This window comes from Artibeus jamaicensis, unplaced genomic scaffold, assembly GCF_021234435.1.
Source record: "Artibeus jamaicensis isolate MK-2021 breed Jamaican fruit bat unplaced genomic scaffold, CSHL_Jam_final scaffold_1019, whole genome shotgun sequence".
NCBI classification, from domain to species: Eukaryota; Metazoa; Chordata; class Mammalia; order Chiroptera; family Phyllostomidae; genus Artibeus; species Artibeus jamaicensis.
Window position 1 is genome coordinate 33948961 of NW_026522025.1, and position 18551 is coordinate 33967511.

The 18551-nt window shown below is 39.8% G+C and overlaps 1 protein-coding gene across 5 annotated transcripts in view; it reads right to left on the bottom strand.

The window, feature by feature from the left end:
- Positions 1 to 18551, bottom strand: part of KYAT3 (kynurenine aminotransferase 3) — a 57890-nt gene that overhangs the window by 26621 nt on the left and 12718 nt on the right. For all 5 annotated transcript variants that reach the window (XM_053655558.1, XM_037136519.2, XM_037136518.2 and 2 more), the window contains 2 exons: positions 2379 to 2437; positions 1658 to 1802 (listed from right to left, as the gene is read on the bottom strand). In XM_053655558.1, the coding sequence (XP_053511533.1) occupies positions 1658 to 1802; positions 2379 to 2434 (201 nt within the window). In that variant the 5' untranslated portion in view covers positions 2435 to 2437. The remainder of the gene's footprint in view (positions 1 to 1657; positions 1803 to 2378; positions 2438 to 18551) is intronic.

Genomic DNA, 18551 nt, shown 5'->3' on the forward strand with positions numbered 1-18551 from the left:
AATACTAAATATCAAATTATTTGTTTTGAATAAAAATTGACTTCAACATCAAATATATTTTTGACACTACATTTTAATAGTAATCAGAGCACATTTATTTTTGACAGTAATTGAACCATATTGAATAGAATTAGATATTTTTCCCAGGTAAAATGAGCCCCAAACCAATATTACCTACATATCACTTGATTCTGTTGTTCCAAGTTGCAGGAGACAGGGTTATTCGAAACCATGGACTAAGAGGGAAAAAGCAAATTCACCAAAGCCATGCACATGGTTGCTGATGTGTTAACAGCAAACGCAAGGGAGAAGCGCAGCATTACTCCTACTGACAGCCAAGAGAGCAGTAACCGCCCAGGAGAACAACCTGAACATGAGGACGGAGGGGACTGTAAAGGCACGAAGTCGGAGTGTGGGAGGCCTGACTTCTTGATCGGCTCTTCCTCAGTCTTCTCTTCCATTTTCTTCTGTTCCCTTCTCTCCTTCTCTGTCTTTTTCCCTCCTTGTGATTTTAGGTATTAAAGTCAGTATTTCTTGTTTTCTATACAGCATTTACTTTTCCCTTTTGCTTTGGGGAACCACCCTGATTTTCTGTCACATGCCAATGAAGTGTCCACGTGCAGGTAATATGCTTTTGTTTGAAAAGCTCCTGTGCTCCGGAGGAACAACCGGGTTATTATTAGGACGTAAGGGAAGAGGGAGGCTGGTTGGATTCACCCCGGGTTTGCGAGGGAAAGGGCCTGAGGTTCCTTGTACATTGACCACCCCAGTTCAAATGCAGAAAATGAGGCATAGTTTTTTGGTCAAAGATGCATTTATTTGTCACATTTTTATTCCTTTGAGCATACTGGCTAGTATGTGCCAGACCCTCACCAAGTTAAAATTAATAAATGTAAAGCTATCATACGTTTTTTCATATTTTGAAATTAGAAGATATATTAGAGAACCTGGGAATAATTAATAATAGAAGAGGTACTAGAACATAGGCAATAAACTGAAAAACAACAGCGAAAGAAAAAGATCACATAAATTCAAGCTCAAAAAATACACGAGGACTGTGGGAAGCAACAGAAGTTTGTCTCCATTCCCAGAAATCCAAAATTTCCTTTTAATACCAGGCCTGACAAATTCTCGCAAAGGGAGACTTGAAAGCAATTATAATAAACACTAAACATCTTTTCTTAGAATGATAAGGGTCTGTGATTTGAAATATTCTTAATTATAAAAATAATTCATGCTTCATACAGTAATTAAACTAGGCAAAGACATGCAGCCAAGTTATGATTTCTCCTCAATATCACTTCCTCTCCTCCTCTGAGGGGTAATGTCCTCAGCCTGGTATAAAGGATAATGAAGAGGCCAGTGATAAAGCAGCACAAGCGTTAGTGGAAAGAAACCTGTGTCTCAGGAGAGCATTCTCTCTCCCCTGTTGCCATTCCCCACAACAGTGTAAAGGACGGGCCAAGACAGCACCGTGGAGAGGCTGGAAGTGGAGGGCAGTGGCCCATCCAGGGGGGTGAGGGAACGGGTCAGGTTCCTTGGTTATCAGATTGGGACACTGGTCCCAGAAAGCCAACTGCACAGAGGTGGTTAGGTGTTCATACATAATACAACATAAAATACAAGCTCATGTCCCACGCGATCCTCCTGTACTTACAAAGCCCCGTGTATACTGATTCATGCTGTCCACAGCCGCAGCCTTTGATAATTCTTCCTTCACATACTCAGGAGGGGAGATATCTGGAAGACCTTGGCCAAGATTCACGACAGAGGGGTCTGCAGCCAGCTTGGTAAATTCAGTCCTAAGATAAACAAATACTAATATTAATAAGCACTATAATTACAATGCTACCTTTTTATACTTCATAATCTTATTATAAAACTGAAAAATAAGACCTGCTGTAATTCAATAGATTAAAAAAATATGAGTTCTCAAAAAAATTTTACCATCTACAAAATGACTTCACTTAATGAAATGAGAGATGAACAAAGAATGCTTCTTACAAACCTCAATTCTGATGCCCAAATTTTAATGATATAGATTTTTTCAGTTACACCAGTCCTGCTGTGTTCTGTTATAGACTGTTAGAGACTGGAGCTAATAAGAAGAGATTAGGAGGTAAGTTCTAGGAAGGCATCAACCAAACTTGTCTTTTCTCTGCCTATTTCCAGTGACTAGCACAGGACTCGACACATTTGCTCAATGAACAAATCAAAGGATGGATCATTAACCTCCTTCCATTTCCACTTAAGGAATGAATTAAAATAAGGTGATTTGTTGGTAGACCACAGACAAGGCTAAAAATTCCCAAGTCCCGACAGAAGGACGTGCTGGACAAAACTCACCACGTGACTACTGCTGATTCCAAAGTACTCACCACACGCTGATGCCAAGGCCTTCAATTCGTTTGGCGTTTTTAAATTTCAAAGACATTCTCTGAAAGGTATAAATATTAAAAGAGTGTTTAAATTTCTTTAATCAAAGTTCAAAAGTGCCAGAAAATCATGGATGACTCTTCACCCTATTGTTGACCTGGAAAAAAAAAAAAGCATTGTAAATGTAGATGCCAGGCTTCAATAAAAAACCCTGAAGAGGAATTCATCTCCTACCTACTGTGCTAAGGAGTGCTTTTTCTTACAGAATTTAGATGTTTATCTTCACACATAAGAACCAAAATATCATCCTTGCCTAAAAAAATAAATCAGTTTAAAGACCTGAAATGTACTGAAGAGAATAATGATAAAAAAGTCAGTTTTAAAAATATCTTGAGTCTGAATGTCATTTCACATAAGATGTACTAACAGTTTCTCCTATGGTATACAGGAAGCACTCAACAAATGGTTTTAAAACCACTTAATAAGGGGTTTCAAGTAATAATAATAATAATAATAGCTAATATAATTGAGTACTGGGCATGTACCAGGCACAGTTCTATGTGTTTTTACATAATTAACTCACATGGTATTCACAACTCCACGTACGGGAAGATGAGGTACAGAGAGGGTAAGATCACATAACTTTACACATCTCCCTAAATCTAGAAAACCTAGTTACATTTAAACTCAACTGGATACAGCTCAGGATTTGAACTGAGGCAGTCTCATTCCAGAACGAATACTCAGAACTATTCACAAGGACTGTCTTTTTCATAACAAGATCTGCTAAAAATATTATTAGAATCCTGCTTCTTAAAAAATTATATTAGACATTAGATAAGTTCTACTTAACATTAAGCAGGCTAGGGAACATCACAGAAAAACACTCAAAGTCAAAATTATAGTACAGCATACAATTTTTTAGATCTTTAGATTCAAGCATTAAGTTTATGCTGTCTCTCAAAAGGATTGAATTAGCTTTGAGTTCATTGTTAACAAGCTGCTGGAAATAAAAAATATGATTGGCAGCGTATTTGTAAAGATTACCCTAAATAGAATATTAAAGTAATTTTAATTCAATCTGTGGGGAAGATAATGATAATGGTTATTAAATAGATCATTGTTCTCATTCTATTCCCAATAATGGAGCCAAGAAAAATACCTTTTTACTCTCATGTTTTTAATCTTGGAAGCTTCAGTGAAGTAAATCACATGCAAATTCTCCAGAGGTTAATGTGCCTTCCAGAACAGCATTATGATTAAGCGCCCACTGGAACATGATGCTATTCTAGAGACTATAATTATAAAACTAAAATGTCCCAGAATGATAGATAGAAAAAGACAGTTTAACAATTGTCCTTTGCCATCTCTAAAAAATGTTTAAAACTTAATGATTCACTCAGGATGTGACCACAAAGTGCAGATTCACATATTAAAAAGTAAGCACAGTCTGCAGCAGATAATTTTGACACAAAGTCTAATTTTACTTCAACTATTTAGATAATCGAGGGCAAACGTCTTCTCAGAGTTAATTTTCTTCAGAATGTGTGGCCAGTCCAGCCTCCTCTCACTACTCTCCCCACATCCACTCCTTCCCAACTCTGTGCCTCAACTATTCCAATATTTCAAATATTCCCTGTTCTCTCTCCTTTCACGTGTGATCGCTCATCTACCCAACTGGTCTTTCCATACCAATGTTTCTCAACATCTTTTTCATCAGTGCCCCCCCACCTCAGGAGACAATTTAGAGATTTGTTCTAATCATCTCCTCTACTTCCTCACTGAGCATTAAGGAATACAATATTGTCATATAGAGTTGAACTCCACATGGTCATAACATTGTAATAGCTGAGTTTTATTTCACCTGCAAGCACCAATTTTCTCTCCCTTTGGGGCAACAATATCCCTGTTGAGAATCCATGTTCTATACTCAGTCTAACCCCTGGTCCCCACGACCCCATCCCTGTACTTAGCTCACAACTCCTATTCCACCTGCCACCTTCAGTTCCCAAATTAGACTTCTTTCCTCCAGAGAGCCTTCTCTGATAGCCCAGGTCAAAGTTAGGCACTTCTCCTATTAAATGGAGTACTTCTCAGGATCTACTACATAGCACTATAATTTTTCTGCTTGTCTGTATCCTTCCTTACTCTGTAAGTTCTATGAGAGTTATTGCTAGATTGTTCACTGACGGGGTTATGTATTAATCAGGATTCTCTAGAGAAACAGAATCGATAGGTCTGTCTGGAAAAAGTTCAATCATTGATAATATAATGAGAACAGTTTGTGCAACATCGATGTAACCTGGCAGCCAAGGAGAGTGGACTGGAATGTGCATGTGTGAACACTGATGACTCCACTGTACTAGTCAGTGGGCACAGTAGATGCCATTGAGTGAGCATGTGTACTGTGTGACCGTCACATTCAAAATGACTGAGTGAGTAGAGCAACGAGTCTGCATCAAACTTTGCATGAAGCTTGAACATTCCTCTGTGGAAACTATTTGCATGACTGCAGAAGGCCACAGCTATGGGCAACTGGTGATTCGCAGCTTCATCATGACAATGTGCTCACACACACATCACATCTCATGCAGAGTTTTTTTGGTGAAACATCAAATCATCCAGGTGACTCAGCCCCCTACAGCCCAGATTTGGCATTCTGCAACTTCTGGCTTTTCCCAGGACTAAAATCACTTTTGAAAGGAAGAGATTTCAGACCGTCCAAGAGATTCAAAAAAATATGAGGGGGCAGCTGATGGCAACTGGGAGAGCTGTGTGAGGTCCTAAGGTGCCTACTTCGAAAAGGACTGAGATTAGTGTCCTACATACAATGTTTCTTGTATCTTGTTTCTCCTTCAACAAATGTCTGTTTTTCATACTACATGGCTGGATACCTTCTGGACAAAACTATGGGTTCTGTTTCTCTAGAGAACCTATAGTAAGAAATTGGTTTATGTAATTTGTGGGGATTGGCAAGTTCAAAATCTGCAGAACAGTGTTGCAGGTTGGGGACCCAAGGAAGAGTTGAGGCTGCAGCTTGAGTCTGAAGGGCAACTGCAGGTGGAATTCCTTCTTCCTGGGAGGTGGAGGAACAGACCTCAGTGTTTTGTGTCTTAAGGCCTTCAGCTGATTCGATCAGGCCCACCACATTATGGAAAGTAATCTGCTTTACTTAAAGCCTGCTGATTTAAATGTCGATCTCCTCTGAAAAATACCTTCACAGAGACATATGACTGGTATTTGAACAAATCTCTAGTCCTGTGGTCTAGCTAATTTGACACATAAAATTAACTGTTACAGTGACCAACATAGTACTACACCTGCCACACAGCAAGTTTTTAACAAGTATCTAATGGATGAATGAAAAACCCATATATCAGGAGTGAGCTTATGGTGTCACTCAGTTTCAGTTAGATACTTATAGTGTCAGTTAGCTTAATTTATGCTTCAGTAACAAAGGACCCCAAGGTTGTGGTGGCTTAAAAACCATAAAGATTTATTTCTTTTTCATGCTATACCTACACGGAGGTCAGCTGCTGCTCTGTTCCATGTCACTGTCACTCTGAGACACAGGCCGATGAAATAGCCTCTATCTGCAGTACTGCCAGTTTGACAGCAGAGGGAATAAAATTCTTACATTCTGCTCAGATGTACACATGCTACTTCGACTCACATTTTATTGGCTAAAGCAATTTCATGACTAACCCCGACACTAACATGGCAGAAATGAAGTCTGGAGTTATAATGAGATGGCCAGTTGTGATGGATTGAATTGTCTCTCCTGAAAAATTCATATATTAAAGACGTAACACAAATATATTAGTACATGAGTCATCTGGACATAGGTTCATTGCAGTTGTTATAAACAAGGTCAATCCAGTGTGACCGATCCAGTGAGACCGACGTCCTTCCAAAAAGGGGAGATTTGGCGACAGACTGGCACACAGGGACAATGCCCCACGAAGTCAGAGAGCGAGGTGATGCTTCTGTAAGTCATGTGACACCAAAGACTGCCAACAAACCGCCAGAAGCTAGTGGAGAGGCATAGAACAGAATCTTCCCCACATTCCCCTGAAAGAACCAACCCCGCCCAACGCCTTGATTTTGGACTTCTAGTCTCCAAAGCAGTGAGCTAATAAATTTCTGTTGTTTAAGCCACTTAGTCTGAGATGCTTTGTTACGGAAGCCTGACGAAGCTGATACAGTGGTGAAAATGGGTAAGACGTCCCACAACGTCCAAAGACATCAAGATCTACCAGTAGCTACAAACACAGCCTAAGAATTACTTTCCAGAATAAACCCAATATTAAGAAATTAAACATGGAATCCTATGGGGAATTAATTATGAGCCCCAGCTGTATAATAAGGCCTGTATAATTTAGGGACTAGATAATTCCATGAAGTGGATTCTGTTCCAAGACTAATACCTGGCATATATATATTATATATATATATATAATATATATATATATTATATATATACACTGTTCTGCCGTGTTATAAGTACAAAATGCTAGTGAAATAACAAGCATTTTTTTCAAGGCTGAAATGCTCAGTTCTGTCAAATCAGCATTAGGTGCCGACCCTGGCAGACGTGAGGAAAGCTGGTTGTTACCAAGTCTGTAACTGCTCACTGCAGTGGTGCTGGGACAAGGAAGTTTGGAATGAAGACAAAATACTACCTGTTCTTCTACGACCTGAGCAGACTAGAGTTTAGATTGTGTATATCATGAGGGCTCTGCCTGTAAGACCTGATGCATTCAAGTAGGATAGATCCAAGTATGAAGTCTTCTCACCTGGCAGGTTGAAGTTGGGGAAATCAAGGTTGTTGATATCCAGGAAGAAGGTGCCATGAGTCAAGTATAAGAAAGAGAAAATGCAAGAGAAGCCCAGAAACAGAAATAACACAGCGAAGGGTTGGTGAGGTGACGGCAGCGATCAGGGGTGAGGCCAGAGCAGCAGGCGAGCACCCGCGTCATGGGTGCCCCTTCAGTGCAGCACCTGGCTGCTGGGGCAGCCAGAACATCTGCTGTCTTCTAGCTCTAAGAATTAAGTACTTATAGTTGTAATCATTTATTTTTTAAAAATTCTCATTTTCTCTTAAAAGTAGCATAAACTTTTTTTTTTTTACATTTTTTATGAATTTTCTTATTTCACTGCTCACTGGTAGGTAGTATTTCAGGTTGATCACGCACCGCACTCGCTCCTTCGTTCTCCTGTTGTGGGGGCATTTGTTCTTCCCAGTGTTCTGCAGTTGCAGGTCGTGTGTATCTACGGTACATTTAATTACACGGTGCCTGCTCTATTCCCTTTGTTCTCAAGTTTGATGTGGACAGGGAATGCCCTGTTGTAGCATAAGTGCTAATTTCCACAAGAAAGATGACACAGATGTTCAACGTTATAGTCATCTAGTTCAACCTAAATTAACCAAACATGATAACTTTTGACTTCTATGAAATTTTATATTAATATATAAGACATATATATTTTCTTAGTCATAAACTTTTCACTTTTAATTGGTAGGTAATATTTCAGGTTCATCATGCATCGTGTGTGTGTGTGTGTGTGATGTATATATACATAATCAAACTTTATATAGAGAGATTTTTCTCTCTCCCCTTTCATTCCTTAGCACTGATACAACTTCCTAAAATCTATTTGCTTAAATACAGATGAAAAAAAAAAAAACAACTTTGTGCCTCTTTCCCTTTGCAAGGTAATTTATTGATACATTACCAGTTTCAAAGTCTGCTAGAAATCTGACAGTCCCCCAACCTGATCGAAAAGAAACTTTGTTATACTCTTTCCCAGCTTTGAGAGTGCAAAACGGAAGCTTGCATAAATGCCTTTGAAGCTCCGCAGCGATATTAACCAGATTTCTTAGTTGCACAGAAACAGAAACTCAATCTGGTAACAGTTTAGGAAAAAAGGAGGAATCTATTGGATAGTTCATGCAACCAGGAGAAAGAGCTGAAGCCAGGTTCAAGGGTAACTGAAACCAGAAGCTGAACCTCACCAGGGCTTTGCTTCATCTGGGTGTCTACCCAGTGTCAGTCTGTTGCTGTTTTCCACATAAGCTTGAACAGTTACACCTCCCAATTGCACTGCCACAGAGGGCCTGAGAGTGGCTTTTTCTGGCCACCCAACTTCCTTCTCCCTAGTACCATCACGAGTTTTCACATTCTTCTCCACTTCATTATTCTTGTAACACTCACTACTATTTCAAATTATTTATTTTTACCTGTTAATTATGTCTCTCTCACTAAAATGAAAAACTCAGAAAACAAGGACTTACCTTGTTCAGTGCTATATCTCTAGTACCTAAAATGGTATAAGGCTGGTAATGTGTTCGAAAGCATCGTCTGAACACATGAAGGAAGGCAATCTCCTCACTTTGAATGACTTCAGTGACACACTGCTTCTAATCCATCATTTGCAGTGCTTCAGAGTCTGTACTTGAAACACAAATCAGGGGATGCTCCTGTCTTGCCCTAAAATCTTCAGTGACTCTCCTTAATCTATGGAATGTAATTCAAATTAAGTATTTAATTTAAGGGCCCTTAATTTATTTCCGGCCTTCGCGCCCACCATGCCATCCATTCCCTCAAATGCAGTGATTCAATAGCCTAGGACTGCTTGCTATTTTCTCAATGCATTCAGCATATTTCTGTTTCCCATGCTTTTATTCAAGTTCTTTTCTCTGTTTGCTATGATCTTCTCCACAATCCCCACTGTGGCAGGCTTAGAAATGACCTCCCCAAAGCTACCACATCCTAATCCCTGGAACCTGTGAATATTTACCTTACACGGCAATACATACCATTAGAGCCTTGCAGATGTGACTAAGGATCTTGAGATAGGGAGATAGTTTTTAACCATCCAGAGGGGCCCTATGGGCCTTAAATTTACTCACAGGGATACTTACAAGAGGGAGATTAAGCACACAGAGGAGAAAGCCATGTAAAGATGGAGCAGAGAGAGATTTGAAGATGCTGGCCAAGAAGATTAAAGTGAGGTGGCCTTATGCCAAGGAATATCAGCAGCCACCAGAGGCTGGGAAAGGCAAGGAACAAATTCCCCCTTAGAGCCTCTGCAGGACGTGTGGTCCTACTGATACCTGGATGTTGACCCAGTGATGTCAATTTTGGATCCTGGTCTTCAGAGTTTTGAGAGAATAGATTTCTGCTGTAGTGAACCATCATGTTGGTAGTGATTTGTTACAGCAGCCATAGGAAAGAAATACATCTACCTGTGTAACATTTAAACACAACCTACCTGACAGGCTATAACTGAGACTGGATTTCTAAGGAATGTTTTCAGATTTCCCTCTTATAATTAGTCACTTCTTTCCCTATTCTCCCCTAGACCTCTCTTCTTCTGTGGCATAGGTATCCATGTCTTTTCTAAATTTTTCTTTTAGAACCTGAACTTTGTCTCATTCCTTATATCTTACATATTGCCTAGAAAAAAAGTATATGTACATCTCTGTGTCCCTCTACATCTTTATATTAATATATTAGATTCTCAGTAAAAATATGTATTGAATTAACAATAATTTTGCTTAGGGACATACTTTGTATTTGTAAAGACATTACCAGTATGGCTCAAAAAATTACCACTGACCGCTTCCAAAATACATTTCCTTATCAGTAAATTAGAGATAAAAATAGTACTTACAATATAGGACAGTTACACAAGGTGAATGTTCAAAAAGTGTTTATTGTTTGACATTAAAGACCCATGCAATCTGATATGATATTACAGAAAACCCACAAAAAGCTGCTCCAAAATATGCTACTTTGACAGAAGGATCAGTTTGGGTTGAAGACAACTGAGAAGAAACAGACACACAATAAACCTCCCTGCTGCCCACCCCCCAGGGGGCAAGGCAAGTCCCTGCGACAGTGGGAGAGCACCAGGGAGTCTGTGTGACAGACAGCCCTCACCTTCCGCTCGGAAACCCCCTTCCCTTTGTTTAGTCACTTCTCTACAAACGTACTGTTCTTTGTCAGAATGCTACTAACCACCCCTTTGAGTTACTCATCACTGAGTTCTACTGTGTGTATGCACCCAGGCACATATTAATAGTAAATAATAGGGACACAGAACAAACACTTCAAAAATGTATATGGAACCATAAATGACCCCGAATAGCAGCCGCTACTTTGAGAAAGAAGAACAAAGTAGGAGGGATCACAATACCTGATACCAAACTGTAGTGCAAGGCCACTGTAATCAAAACAGCCTGGTACTGGCATAAAAACAGGCACATTGACCAACGGAACAGAACAGAGAGCCCAGAAATAAACCCAAGTCTCTACAGTCAATTAATATTCAACAAAGGGGGGCAGTAACATAAAATGGAGTAAAAATAGCCCCTTCAACAAATGGTGTTGGGAGAACTGGACAGCTACATGCAAAAAAATGAAACATGAGCACCAACTTACACCATACACCAAAATAAATTCAAGGTGGATAAAAGACTTAAATATAAGCTGTGAAACCATTAAAGTCCTAGAGGAGAACATTGGCAAGAAAATCTCAGATATTTCATGCAGCAACATTTTTACTGATATGTCCCCTAGAACAGGGATATAAAGGAAAGAATAAACAAATGGGATCTCATCAAAATAAAAAGCTTCTGCATGGCTAAAGAAAACAGTATTAAATTAAAAAGAAAACCAACTGTATGGGAAAACATATTTGACAATGATACCTCAGACAAAGGTTTAATCTCCAAAATATACAAAGAACTTACATGACTCCACTCTAAGAAGACAAGCAATCCAGTTAAAAAAATGGGCAAAGAACTTGAACAAATACTTCTTCAAGGACATACAGAGGATCCAGAGACACATGAAAAGATGCTCAATATCACTAGCTATCAGAGATATACAAATTAAAACCACAATGAGATACCACTTTACACTGGTCAGAATGGCTATCATAAACAAAGGAACAAACAACAAATGTTGGAGAGGTTGTGGGGAAAAGGGGACCCTAGTTTGCTGTTGGTGGGATTGCAGACTGGTACAACCACTATGGGAAACAGTATGGAATTTTCTAAGAAAACTAAAAATGAATATGCCTTTTGACCCAGAAATTCTACTGCTGGGATTATATCTTAAGAACCCCGAAACATCAGTGCAAAAGAACCTATGCACCCCAATGTTTATAGCAGCACAATTTATAATAGCCAACAATTGGAAGCAACCTGGGTGCCCATCAGTAAATGAACAGATCCAAAAACTATGGTACATTTACTCAATGGAATTTTATGCAGCAGAAAGAAAGAAGGAGCTTCTACCCTTTGCAACAACATGGATGGAACTGGAAAGCATTATGCTGAGTGAAATAAGCCAGGCAGTGAAAGACAAATACCATATGATCTCACCTTTAACAGGAACCTAAACAACAAAACAAACAAGCAAGCAAAATATAACCAAAGACACTGCAATAGAGAACAGGCTGACAGGGACCAGGGGGGAAAGGGGAGGGAGTTTCAGGGGAAAAAGGATTTACAGTAACCAGTATAAAGGACACACGGACAACAACTAAGGGGAATGGAAATGGGAGGAAGGTGGGGGGCACTGGGGGGGGGGCGGATGGGAATAAAAGACAGAAAACTGTCCTTGAACAATAATTAAATTAAAAAATATTTAAAAAAAAGAAAAAAAGTAAATAATAGGGATAAAACTACTTTACTTTTGTTGATCTGACTTTTGTCAGTCTAATTTGCAGGGCCTCAGCCAGAAAACCTAGGAGGGTAGAGGTAAAAGTTGTATTTTTTCCTCCCCTACAATATCATTCAGTGGCTCAAATCTCTCTTAAATAGTGAGCCGCAGACTAAGACAAAGTATTTACAACACCTCCACCTTACAAAAGATTTATTTAGAATATACTCATATAAAGAACTTTCACAAGTCAGTGAGGCAAAGGATCCAGTTCCAAATGGGCAAAACACCTGACAGCCACTGCCCAGATCAGGAATGGCCAAGAGGCACATGAAAGATGCCCAACATCACCAGTCATCAGGGAGACGCAAATTAAAGCCACAATGAGGTACCAATAGAAGCCCATCAGAATGGCTAAATTATGGATACGGAGTGTTGGCAAGGGTGAGGGGCAGCTGGAACTCCTATACATTCCTAGTGGGAATGTAAAATGGTAAACCCCCCTGGGAACACTGCTTAACAGTTACTTGAAAGTTAAACACAGATGGACCACACAACCCAACTGTTCCTCCATTAGGTACTCACCCGGGAGAAGCAAACACCCGTGTCCACACAATGGCCTGTCCAGAAGTACTCATAACAGTTTTATTCACAGTACTTTTTAAAATAAATTTTTATTTGTTTATCTCTAGAGGAAAAGGGAAGGAGACAGGGAGAGAAATATCAATGTATGGTTGCCTCTCATGTGCCCCCTGCTGGGAACTGGCTGCAACCCAGGCATGTGCCCTGACTGGGAATTGAACTGGTTCGCAGGACCGCGTTCAATCCACTGAGCTAGACGTGCCAGGGCTATTCACAGTAGTTTAAAAATGGAAATAATTCAAAAGTCCATCAACAGATGAATCGATAAATAAGTAATGGTAGTACATCCATACAAACAGAAAGGAAGGAATTACTGATACATCCAAACATGGATGAATTTAAAAAGCATTATGTAAGCAAAAAAAAAAAAACATAAGCAAGAGGAGATACTACATGACCCCATTTATGTAATTTTTTAAAAAGCAAACTAATCTATGGTGATGAAGAGCAAATAAACTGAGTGAAGGCTGGACTGCAAAGGGACATGATGAATTTTAAGGGTGATGGGGAAGTTCTGCAGGTTGACCGTAGTGGTGGACTCATGGTGTAATAATCACTGAGTGTTACACTCTGAATGGATGCAGTTTATGGTTCCTTGATAAAGCTGATATTAAAAAGCTGCCAGGAGAATCCAAGATGGCAGGAGAGTAGGTAGAAGTTACATTTCCTTCCTCCCAGGACCAAACTGGAATTACAACTAAAATATAAAGCAATCAATTTGAATAACCAACTGAAGACTAGCTGAAGTGAAATCTTATAACCAAGGATTTATAGAAGAAGCCGCACTGAGACTGGTAGGAAGGAGAGAGATACAAAAAGGGCTGGCCCCACTCCCACAGGTGGTGGCACAGACTCCGGAGGCATAACTTAGTTGCAAAGACTCTCACTGAGTGGCATGGGGTTTCAGCCCCACACCAGGCTCCCCAGCTCAGAGCACTGAAGCTGGGAACAGGTGCCCACATAACATCTGGCTCTGAAAATCAGTGGGGATTCTGTCTACCAGGGAGAGACAGGAAATCTGCTAGAGACACGGGCACCCTCCTAAAGGGCCAGAGCACAAAATCTCATTCACAAAATCTGCGGCCACTCATCATGGGCTCCAGTGGAGGAAAGGCAGAGTAGACTAGAGTTGTGTGAGGAGAGACCAGGGTTTGTGGCTCTGGGGAGAGACCCAGGGACACAGCCACTGAGACCTCTGCCCTCAGTCACATTCCTGTACCACAGATGTCGTATTTCTTGGGTGGAGCAATCTCTTCCTTAAACTATCAGCCTGGGGGAATGCAATAGTTCCACCCCCTGAACTCTCTGTCACCCCACTGCAGAGTTCACACCCTGCTGAGGCGTTAGCTACCTAAGCAGGGGTAAAGAGGTCCTGGCAGACTCAAGGATGTCAGTGACTGAGTTGTGTGCATCTCAGACAGGGGCCATTCCTCCCTCCTTCCCCCAAGCCTGACCAGCATACCTGCTCAAAGGAGATCCGGTAGCCCTACCCTTCTAACTCCAAGTGGCCCCAAGCTGCTGAGCTCAGGCTCTGGCAGAAGCTGGGACAGACTGAGCTGTGTGGCTCTAGGACGAGGGCCATTTTCCCCTCATGTGCCTGACTGGTGCAGAGCCCTCCTGTCTCATGGTCTGTTTCAGCCTAATAAACTCTGCTGGCCTCCCCCTGATTAGTCATGGAGACTGCACAACAATAGTGGTGTATGAGCACCCAGTGGGTGGCAGCTAAACTTAGTATACCTTGGGGTATTAGCTAAGTAGCCTCCAACACAGCACTGGCACCAGGTGTGAACCTGTGTAGATCTGGTGAACACTGCTCACCCCTATCTGGTGACTCAGTAAGAGTATACCCCACGCAACTAGAGTACTGTCAGAGGCTCTTCAGTGACTGAGCCAAACAGGCAGCCAGGGGGCAGAGGCGGGCAGAGGCAAATCTCAGGGTTCCTTGAAAGTTTTGCTGATCTGCTCCTAGGACTGTTGCTAGTAAAACCTATCCTTGGTGTGCAGCTTAATCTTTGCTGGGTCACTCTCAAGCCCAATACATAGCTACAAACTATGAATCACTTTGTAGCTCCAAATGGGTTGTCCAGGGCCAGTCACAGGCAGTGACTGACATCAGCCTACACAAGAGTCCCTCCCAAGAGGACCCAGAACAAACACATCCAGTGGCCAGCTTCAGACAACATCAGAGCAGAATCAAATTAGCTTCACAAGCAGCATATCCAAAGGAAGATCTCAGTAAACACCAGACCCACCTCAGGCAAATTCTGCTCCATGTGGTCACTCTGTGTGGTTGGGGTTGATCCTCACAGTCATACAAGGGAAATTCCTGGAGTACCCAACACAGGCGATCAAGGAGATGGCACCACTGGGTCCCACAAAACACCTCCTACATAAGGCTACTCTACCAAGACTGGGATTCATAGCAGAACTACCTAATATATAAAAATAAACACAAAGAGGCAGCCAAAATGGAGAGATAAACAAACATATCCCACACAAAAGAACAGGAGGAATCTCCAGAAAAACAGCTGAATGAAATGGAGGAAAACAGATTACCAGATAGACACTTCAAAAGAAAGGATGCTCAAGGAACTTAGTAGGAACTACAAGGAACTTAGTAAGAACTACAGCTTCATAATAAAAGACATAGGAACCATATAAAAGAACCAGTCAGTGAAGAATACAGTGTCTGAAATGAAGAGTACACTGGAAGCAATACATAGTAGGGTGGATGAAGCAGAGGATTGAATGAGCAATTTGGAAGACATGGTAGCATAATACAGCCAATCACGGCAGCAGAAAGGAAAGATAATTTTAACAAATGAAGATAGTTTAAGGGACTCTGGGGACCACATAAAGCATACCAACATCCACATCATATGGGTTTCATAAGGGGAAGTGTAAAGGATCGAGAACCTATTTGAAGAAATAGTGACTGAGAACTTCCCTAACCTGGTGAAGGAAAATGACACACAAATTTTGCAAGTGCAGAGAGTCCCAAACAAGATAAATCAACAGAGGCCTACACCAAGAAACATCATAATGAAAAGGTCAAAAGATAAAGACAGAATTCTAAAAGAAACAGAAAGACAGTTACCTACAAGGGAGTTCCTATAAGGCTGTCCATTGATTTCTCAACAGAACCATTTCAGACCACAAAGAACTGACAAGAAAAATTCAGAGTGGTGAAAAGCAAGAATCTACAACCAAGACTACTTTACCCAGCATGGCTATCAATTAAAACTGAAGAAGAAATAAAGAGTTTCCCAGACAAGCAAAAGCTAAAGGAGTTTTTTACCACCAAACCAGTATTACAAGAAAGTTTAAAGGGTATTCTTTTTTTTTTTTTAAGATTTTATTTATTTATCTTTAGAGGAGAAGGAAAGGAGAGAGGGAGAGAAATATCGATGTATGGTTGCCTCTCGTGGGTCCCCTGCTGGGAACTGGCCTGCAACCCAGGCATGTGCCCTGACTGGGAATTGAACCACAGTAGTTTGGTTCGCAGGCCCGCGCTCAATCCACTGAGCTACACCAGCCAGGGCTTAAAGGGTATTCTTTAAGAAGAAGAAAAAAGAAAACAATACAGAGGAACATAGTTAAAAGGATACAATGGCAAAAAATACATATCGATCAATAATCACTTTAAATGTAAATGGCCTAAATAATTTAATCAAAAGGTATAAGGTAGCTGACTCAATTAAAAAAGATGCACATATAGGCTCTCTACAGGAGACCCACCTCAGAACAAAAGATACACACAGACTGAAAGTAAAGGAATGGAAAAAGATATTTAATGCAAATGGAAAGGAAAGAAAAAGCTGGAGTACCAATATTTATATCAGATAAACCTTTAAAACCAAGGCTATAGTGAAAGACAAAGAAGGATATGACATAATGATAAAGGGAACAATCCAACAAGAGGATATAACCCTTACAACCATTTATGCACCCAACACAGGAGCACCTAAATATATAAAAATTCTTGATGGACATAAAGGGAGAGATCAACAGTAATACAGTCACAGTAGGGGAATTTAACACCCCATTGACATGAATGGATAGATCTTCCAGACAGAAAATCAACAAGGAAACAACAGTCTTAAATGACACACTAGACCAGACGGATTTAATTCATATATTCACATCATTTCACAGCAAAGCAGCAGAATATAGACTGCTTTCAAGTGCACACATGGATAGACCACATATGTGGCAGAAAACAAGTGTCAATAAATTTAAAATGATTGAAATCATATCAAGCATCTTCTCTGACCACAATGTCATGGAACTAGAAATCAATCACAATTAAAAAACTGAAAACATACAAAGATATGAAGGCTAAATAACATGTTATTAAACGATGAATGGGTGAACAACAATATCAAGAATGAAATCAAAAGATACGCTTGAAACAAATGAAAACGAGAACACACAACTCGAAGATCTATGGGACATGGTAAGTTGGTCCTGAGGAGGGAATTCATAGCATTACAGGCCCACCTCAAGAAACAAGGAAAATCTCCAATAAACAATCTAACTTTAGAGTTAAAGGAACTGGAAAAGAGAACAAGGAACAAAGCCCAAAGTTAGTAGAAGAAAGGACATAATAATGTCAGAGGAGAAATAAACAAAATAGAGTCTAAAGAAATACAAAAAAAAAAAATCAATGAAACCAAGAACTTGTTCTTTGAAAAGATAAACAAGATTGACAAACCTGTAACTAGATTCACAAGAAAGAAAAGAGAGAGGACTCACATAAATAAAATCAGAAATGAAAAAGGAGAAGTAACAACTAACACCAAAGAAATAAAAAGGACTGTGAGAAAACACTACAAATAACTATATGCCAACAAACTGGACAATCTGGAAGAAATGGAAAAATTCCTAGAACAATACAATATTCCAAAACTAAATCAGGAAGAAGCAGACTATTTGAGTAGATAGGTTACAATTTCTGAAATTAAAGCATTAATCAAAAAACTTCAAACAAACAAAATTCCTGGGCCAAATGGCTTCATAGGAGAATTTTACCAAACATTCAAAGAAGAAATAAGACCTATCCTTCTCAATCTATTCCAAAAAATTCAAAAGGAGAGAAGACTCTCAAGCTTACTTTATGAGGCCAGCATTATCCTAATTCCAAAAAACAGATACAGATACTACAAAGAAAGAAAATTATAGGCCAATATCCTTGATGAACATAGATGCTAAAGTCCTCAACAAAATATTAGCAACACATTAAAAAGATCATACACCATGATCAAAGTTGGGACACCATGTACCAACTTTCCTGGGTAGCAAAGTTGGTACAATATCCATAAATCAATAATTGTGATACACCACATAAACAAAATAAAGGTAAAAACCACATGATCATATCAATAGATGCAGCAAATATACTTTATAAAATCCAGCACCCATTTATGACAAAAACTCTCAGCAAAGTGGGAATAGAAGAAGCATACTTTAATGTAATAAAGGCCATATATGACACGGCCACTGCCAGCATCATCCTCAATGGGCAAAAACTAAAAGCACGTCCCTAAAGATCAGGAACAAGACAGGGGTGCCTGCTTTCATCTCTTTAATTCGACACAGCACTGGAAGTCCTAGCTACAGGCAAGAAGAAATGAAAGGCATCCAGATAGGAAAGGAAGAAGTAGAACTGTAATTATTTGCAGATGACTTTTACTATAAATAGAAAACCCTAACGATCCTATCAAAAACCAAACAGAACTGATAAATTCAGTAAAATAGCAGCATACAAAATAAATATCCAGAAATCAGTTGCATTTCTATATACCGATAATGACCTATGAAAAGGGGAAACTAAAAAAACAATCTCATTTACAATTGCAT